At 36.4% G+C, this 8,257-nt stretch overlaps 1 protein-coding gene across 1 annotated transcript in view; it reads left to right on the plus strand.

The window, feature by feature from the left end:
* Anos1 (anosmin 1) overlaps nucleotides 1–8,019 on the plus strand; it is a 168,103-nt gene extending 160,084 nt beyond the window's left edge. The window contains exons 10-14 of the mRNA XM_074062600.1: nucleotides 24–115; nucleotides 2,320–2,491; nucleotides 3,192–3,412; nucleotides 4,489–4,630; nucleotides 7,111–8,019. Of these exons, the coding sequence (XP_073918701.1) occupies nucleotides 24–115; nucleotides 2,320–2,491; nucleotides 3,192–3,412; nucleotides 4,489–4,630; nucleotides 7,111–7,169 (686 nt within the window). The 3' untranslated portion in view covers nucleotides 7,170–8,019. The remainder of the gene's footprint in view (nucleotides 1–23; nucleotides 116–2,319; nucleotides 2,492–3,191; nucleotides 3,413–4,488; nucleotides 4,631–7,110) is intronic.
* Nucleotides 8,020–8,257: the final 238 nt, after the last annotated feature.

The following is an 8,257-nucleotide window of genomic DNA, read 5'->3' on the forward strand; positions in this document are numbered from 1 at the left end:
GTTTGTGTGTTTTGATATTATAGATCCCAGTGTCAACCGATACCATGTGCAGTGGTTTCCAGAAGTATGTGCCCACAACAAATCTGGATTGGAGACATCATCTGGCACTACCCATGTAAGAAAATGATTGTGATTAGTTGAATCTAAGTAGCTTCTAGATGCAGTTCATCTGTGTAGTAATTGGAAGGAGGTCACATGGATAACTCATTCTCACACATTTGTTGTTAAGTAATGGCCCAATGAAAGCGGGAATCATACTGATCATCTTATTCATTCATTCTTTCATCTGTTCATATCACAACTTTGAGAGTTTATTCTGTGGACAACACAGAACAATTTATGTGTAATCTATCAGGACAGTTTTTTTTTTGATGGTACTGGAGTTTGAACTCAGGGCTTCATGCTTGCAAAACAGGTGCTCTACTGCTTGAGCTACACCTCCAGTCAATTTTGCTCTGGTTATTTTGGAGATGGAATCTTGCAAACGAAATGCCCAGACTGGCTTTGAACAGTGATCCTTCTGATCTTAGCCTCCCAAGTAGCTAGGATTATAGGCGTGAGCCACTGGCACCCTGCTGAAGACACTTTTAAAATCTGCAAAAACCTGGCCCTAAAGGTACAAGAGTATTTTCATTTGTCACATGTCATTAAAATACTTTTCTTCTGAACACTTTCTAATGCAATAAGTACAGTAATTTTTGGAATCCTATCTGACCACATAAATTTATAATAGTGGGATAAAACACATTACTGGATCATTCAGAAATACACAACTTTCCTTTTTAAAGTGCATTTTACTTGCCTTAATCCAAACTCATCAGTGTTATTCTTTTTAATTTAAGTTCTTCCCAAAATTTGTGGCCTTCAATTTTAAAAAATGAGGCAGACATGCTACAAAATGAGATCTATTTGAAAAGTACAGACAGAAAGAAATAGCAGCAGGATTTATTAACTTTTTGTGAGTGGAGGGGTCAAGCTGTATTTTGTTTTACTTATACATGCCTTGGGACCCTATAGAATTTTGCTGATATTTTTGTGGCTATCCAGTCCCAGACTTATCATCTTCAGGAATTCTGGAAGTGATAGTAACTATTTACCAAGCATATATAATGTATCTAGTAGAAATAAGAAACAAAATCCTACTGTAAAAGCATGCTTCCAAGGGCTTAGAAATAGTCTGTTTTCAATTTTAAGCATCTTTATAGTCAACTAATTTGCTTTCATGCTACAATGGAGCATCCACTACTTTACCTATTGCTACCTTTCTTGCCTCAGGAAAGCATGTTTGAAATACCTGTGAGGCAGAGTCCTTATTGACTCACCCTTGATTCCAGTCCACTTCCATAAGTAGTACAAATTCCTTCTTAAAGAAAAGCAACTCAGACTCCCAAAAAGACACAGTCATCTTGGGTGGTCTGGATTGAGTTGCTGCCTGTTCATTTTTGATGCTAATTGGGCCAAATTGGGTTCACCAGTTTTCCTTTCTTCTTCTAGAATGAGAGGCAACATCTTAGGCATCTTCTTGGTACATTCCATCCCATCCCACCTGCAGGGACTCAAACAATCCAGAAAGGACTTGAGCCTCAGTTTTTATTTAAATTCTTTTGTCATATTCTCCCCTTCAACCCTATTGCTGTCTGGTAGGACCCCCTGTCCTTGCCCCAAAGAGTACCAAGCAAAGATATTCTATATGTATTTTTAACATATAAATGAAGATTTGGTACATTCAAAACAGAATGGACAAGCCTAACTTAATAGCCAAATATAAATGAAACAGTTGCAATCTTGTTATGACAACAAAAGGCATCCTTATATATTGGTGTGTACTAAGGCTCTGACTTTGCACAGTTTTACCTGTTTCTTATATTTATATTTAGTTATAACATTATGGCAGGAGGCATACAACACTCCAAAAAAGGAAAAACACATTAGTGAAGAATATAATTTTTAATAGAAAAACTTATGTATAAACTGCTAGTTTTTAAATGAGCAAAATAGATTTGTATGTATAGCTTTATTCTGCCAGCCACATACAAAAATGCTTGTTGCAAGCATTAGAAGTCATTCTTATTGCAGAACCATTATAGAAATGTTGAATTCTATAGGATATATCTATCCTAAACCCTGGGAGGATCTCACAGTTGTAATTAATTAAATGAGAAACAGGTGTCCTTTGTACTTTTTATAAATGCCATATTGCACATGCTTCATGTATAGGAAAACATCCTTGTTGGGATATGATTTTTAACTCCTGCTGATTTTTAAATCCTTAATGAGATTATTACTTATTGTTAGCATATTCTCTTTCTCTCACTCCAGGAAAATTACATAATTCTTCAAGACCTGTCATTTTCCTGCAAATATAAGGTGACTGTCCAACCAATACTGCCGAAAGGTCATTCAAAGGCAGAAACCGTTTTCTTTACTACTCCTCCATGCTCCTCATTGAAGGGGAAAAGCCATAAGCATGTTAGTTGTCCTGTCAATGCAGGTATGTTTTGACTTGAAGAACTTCCATGCCTAGGTCTATTGCTAGCAGCACCTTGAAAGATTTTCCAAACTATTTTACAAGACCCAAAAAATCCCCAAAGTTCCCCTGTTTCTAAATTGCTATAATGGTTCAGTTTTGGGGTGGGAATATAGAAATATATATACGTTATTTTTATAATCTTAACAGCTTTGGAATGGTGTCCTTTGCCACCAATATTAGTCCTGTAGAAATGAGGCCAAATATTTAGGTACAGCTTGCATTTTGAAGTACTTTGAAGTAAATTATTTCAAATTATTTTTTCCACCCCTTTTTTGTGTGAGTTCTCTTCACATGCAGTCCCTCCTCCAAGCTCCTTCCATCCACCATCCACACCTATAATAACTTCAGTATATGCCCTTCTCACTGTACTCATTGCCATTTGCCAAAACAATGGCTAAGTCTTGCTAGTGACTAAAAGTGATTCATTTCATCCCCAAAGCAGAGTTCTAAAATAATCCCTCAAGGGTATGAAGCACTTAGCACAAAGTTGAACTGATAGGACTTAACATGTCCCCATATGTCAAAGGGATGATGAATACTCTGAGCCCATGCTGAAAGACTGAGGTCAGATTGCTCCCACCTTCCCATAGAATGGCTTCTAAAATGAAGATAAAGTAGATCCCATAGCTTAACTCTGATTTCCCTTTTTGCATTGCCTCAGGTCATAGTCTTTCCAAAGTGCTCGCCAAACCGGAGAACCTTTCTGCTTCATTCATCATCCAAGATGTTAACATAACCGGCCACTTTTCTTGGAAGATGACCAAGGCCAATCTCTACCAGCCCATGACTGGCTTCCAAGTGACTTGGGCTGAGGTCACTACAGAGAGCAGACAGAACAGTTTGCCCAACAGCATTATTTCCCAGTCACAGATACTGCCTTCTGTATGTACCACTTCATTCCCTTGTGTCCTTGTTATTGGTATCCATCCTTCACTTTCAGTGACTGTCAGAGATGTGCATTTTAGCCATGCTGTATACTCTGCTGTTCAGTCTCATTTCTGAATTCTTCCCCTGAGTGTATCATTTTGTAAGCATTAACACATTGCAAGTCTTATGGTGGATAGTTAAGAAGTAGTACAAACTATCATCCAGTTGCATTTTGACTAGTAGAGCCAGCTCCCATGGACCTTATCCTGTCTACCCTATGTGCAAGAGATTTAGCCATTTTCTTCAGTCTTTGCTAACCCCATGTCCCTCTGGTCTAACTGGACATGCACTGTTTGAAGTGTTGAATTGGGGGAAAAAACTCAAAGAAGCTTGTTATTTGTCTTTCTTTCCCCCCTTCAAAATTGGCCAGAGCCCATAATTAGTTGGACTGTCTTCCAAGCCACTTAATTCCTTGGCTTGAAAAAAAAATCATGTGTGGGCTTTTACCCTTTCTGAAAACCTTCTAAGAATATCCAATTCTTGCTTCAAATCTGAAAAGAAAAAAGAAAGAAAGAAAGCCTTAAATCCTGGAAGGAAAAGTTCCATGCAATGAGAAAGTAATTATTTTATGAATATACTAGGTTTTACTGAGTTTTAAGAAGAATGTGTTGGAATAAAAGTAAACATTTTCAGTTATGGGCATTGGCAGATAGGTTGTGTTTTAAGGAAAATAGTTGGCTCATTCAGTAAAATTTGGATTATCAAGAATTCACATCACAAGATGTGCAGCTTAAACCATGGGAAAATCTCATGTTAGGAATTTTTAAAAAGAAAGAGAAGATGAAATCCTAGGAGTGAGCTTGGAGAACTGGCTCCTTGGGGCATTTTAGATCTTCCAAGCATCCCTGGTTGCCAAAGATTGAGCTAGGTGCTAAGACAAGATATGGCAGAGAACTCTGAAAAATTAGAAGAAACGGTCTATGAATTTCACTGTGGCTTATTATAAACATGCTTGTTTATAATATTCTTATCATGGACTATGGTTCATTATAGAAGTTCATTCATTGACATCTCATTTTGTTACTCCTCAGGATCATTATGTCCTAACAGTGCCCAATCTGAGGCCATCCACCCTTTATCGGCTGGAAGTACAAGTGCTGACCACAGGAGGGGAAGGGCCAGCCACCATCAAAACATTCCGGACCCCCGACCTCCCACCCTCTTCTGCACACAGTGAGTAGCATGTCCAGGTATTAAGCTGTTTGGTCAGGTGTTATGGGCATAGAGAAAAGTCATAGTTAAAAATGAAAATGAATATATTAATTGCCACAGATTTCTGTGAAATAAGAAATTTTCCTTATCTAAAATGAAATTTCTTATTCCACATTTTTATCTACCTACTGGATTTTATTCTAGATACCTTTATCAAACATTGATTGATAAAAACATTGGTTCTAGGGCTGGAGGTGTGGCTCAAATGGTAGAGTACTTGCTTTGCAAGCACGAAGGCCTGAGTTCAAAACCAGAAAAACCATTGGTCTTTTTGGGGGGACCTTTCTCTCCCTCTCTCCCTCATTTTTTCACTTTTTTCTTTCTTTTCTCCCTCCTTTTTTGATCCCTTCATTTCTCCCTCCCTCCTTTGTTCTTCCCTTCCTCTTCCTTCCCTCCCTTCTTTCTCCCTTCCTTGGATTTATTTTCAACACAGTACATGCTTTTTCCTTGTCTTTTAAACCACAATTGAATATGGAAAAATCTATAGTCATATATAAGTCTGAGTTTTTAAACTTACAAGTTTAAAAAATTTTTGTACTAGGATATATTCATTGTACAGGGGGGATTCATAGTGACAATTCTGATTAGGCTTATATTGTACATTATTTACATTGCCACCATTGTCTCTACCCCTCATCCCTCACCCTGCCCCACTTAAAGCAATTGCAAGAGGTCTCTTTGTTCTCTTTCATATAGGTATATGAAGTGCATTAACCATATACCCTCGCCTTAATCTCCTTCATTCACCTTCCCTCCTCTCACGAATACCCCTCCACACTGTACCTATTTTATAGTCCTGTCTTTCATTCTTAATATTTAAGTTGATGTTCAAAAGGATTTCCCAATATATCCCCACTGTGGGTATACTTTGGTCCATTCAACCCTTTCCATTGCTCTCCTTTACCCCTTTACTTTCCACTCTCCATTTTTCAACAGCTTTCAATATACATCCTTGTATCCTCTACCTTCACAGATGTTTTATGATATTACTGATGCTCTATCATTCTCTTTTCCTTTCCCTCTGTTCCTGAGTTCCATAGAGTAGTTCTACTGTCACAAACATGTTCTACATCTGAGTTTATATATGATCATGCTTGTTTTGTGTATGTGCTTATCTTTTGGATCTATCTTCCACGTATGAGAGAAAACATGTAGTCTTCATCTTTCTGAGCCTGGCTTACTTCACTTAACATGATGTCTTCCAGTTTTATCCATTTACCTTCAAAATAGATGTCATTATTTCTTATGGCTGAGTAGAACTCCATTGTGTATATATATCACATTTTCTTGATCCATTTATCAGTTGTAGGGCATCTGGGCTGTTTCCAAAGCTGGGCTATTGTGAATACAGCTGCAATGAACATCAGTGTATAGTTGTCTCTATTGTATCCCAATTTATGTTTCTTTGAGTAGATCCAAGGAGTGGTATCGCTAGATCATATGACAGTATGATCTTTAACTTTTTGAGGAATCTCCATACTGCTTTCCATAGTGGTTTTAACTTACAATTTTTCAAGATGACAGCATAGGAAATGATGTTTTGCTAAGGTGCTTATTTCCTTATTATAAAGATTTTGCTGTCACATATAGCACTAATTTTCCTATATACCCAAGTATATCTACTTGACTTGTTGCCAATTCAAATAGAATTGAAGAGAAAAATGGTCACTTACTACAGAGCCTCTGGTTGACTTTTACATAATGTGTTTCTGTTTCATTTAGTTTCTTTAGAGCTTAAATTTAAAAAGCAATGTCTAAAGATTTTTGTAGAATTAAGTTGGATGTTACATGCTTGTAATTGCAGCTATGTGGGAGACATAGGTATGAAGAATCATGGTCCAAGGCCAGCCAGGGGGGTGGAGGGATAGGGGGTTGGCATGCAAGACACTAGTTAAAGGTCCCAAGTTCAGTGTAGTACAGAGAGATCGAGATAGAATGTTAAGCTTGGTTTTAACTTTGACTATAAATAAAGCCTCAATAGCCTGTTGTCCTTATAATATGCAGACAAAAAAAAACTATCACAAAAATAGAGTTTGACAGCGCTTTACATTGGAAAGAGTTGTGTAGAATGGTTTCCTGAAATTTCTCCATTGAAATTGTTTAATACTTTGTTAATTTAAAAACATTTTTGAGGAAATAAAAGGATTGCGGTTTGCTGAAAAGATGTGAGCTTTAGAAAGAAGTGTATTTTCTCTCTTATTTTGTGATTGGGAAGGATAATAAAAGCCAAAGAGGAAACTTGGGAAAGGAGAGACAGAAAAAAGCAGAGAAAAAGAATGGACATGTGTTTGCACATTGAGATTTAGAATGGGACCTATCATTTCCTATAGGAGGAGGGAACGTTAGCCTGGGGTGAATGCTATCACTACAAGTAAATGTATTTCCAGTATCTATTCAGTATGCATAAAGTTATGTGACTCATATGTTTTGTCACTTCTTAGGATCCCATCTTAAGCATCACCACTCTCATCATTACAAGACTTCTTCAGAAAGATACTAAACTGCTCAAAAGGTGTTTAAGCATTGCATGGATATGCAAGCTTACTGAACTTCAGCAACTAGACATGCATAATTGTAGAAGCAATGGATACTTCTGAGACCTTTTTCTCCCGTGTAACTTTAGGGCAGTAAGGACTTCTGTCAGTCACAGTAGCATTTGGAAATAAGTGACTCATAGTCTCTCAGTAAAGATGGACATCAGTTCCCTAGTAAAATGGAGAAAATGAAGAACAGCTTTATTTGACTCTGAAGTTTGTTTCCATATATGGTTTTGCTAATCTCTATTGAATTGCTGCAGAACTGAGATTTTCCTAAATTTGGATTGGCAAAGTCTCAAAAAGTAGTGGAGCAAATACGCAGTTCATACACATACTAAGCATATGTTTAATCAATAAAATACATTTTGATTAAATTATTGTTTTGATTTGCAAAATCAACTATGACTTTCAGCCTTTGAGCATTATTTCTTCAAGTTTGTCATAAGATCATTTTTATCATGGGTGATTTCTAATGTAGTTTATAATCCAAATTATACCCATAAATTCAAATTCAAAGATGCTCCCATTTGAAGCACTCTAAGCTCTTTTTTATACAAAGGAAAATGAAAGTTCAATCTGTAATTTATAATTTGTAAGACCCCAGAACCCAGAGGGGCTCAATGAATTAAGCTGCTAACCAGATTTTGCCTTGGAGAGATGAAATTTTTTTCTGGGGATACTTTTTAATATTTCATCCTGATAAGAAATTTTTCTTGATTTGTTATCTTTTTTATGTTCCTCTTTGTACAGAAAGCAGCTGTTGGTGTGAAAATTCATAAAACTCTTTCTTCAAATAAAAAATTTCTAACTATTGAGCATTTTCAAACCTTTACAGAAATTTGCCTATTTTTAATCAAATAAAGGTATTTATATGCTAGACTATTCTAAGTAATGTAAAAAACAAAATGACTTTGATTGTTTAAAAAAGATGACTATTTGCCCTTAGTTAGCCTTTACTCTTTCAAATCTATGAAATCTTATTGTTGGAAAATTTTTTGTATCTAGACTACCCCCTGATAGCATGAGCTCAAGTCAAAATATATTATCAGTA

Source organism: Castor canadensis, chromosome X (assembly GCF_047511655.1).
Source record: "Castor canadensis chromosome X, mCasCan1.hap1v2, whole genome shotgun sequence".
Lineage (NCBI taxonomy): Eukaryota > Metazoa > Chordata > Mammalia > Rodentia > Castoridae > Castor > Castor canadensis.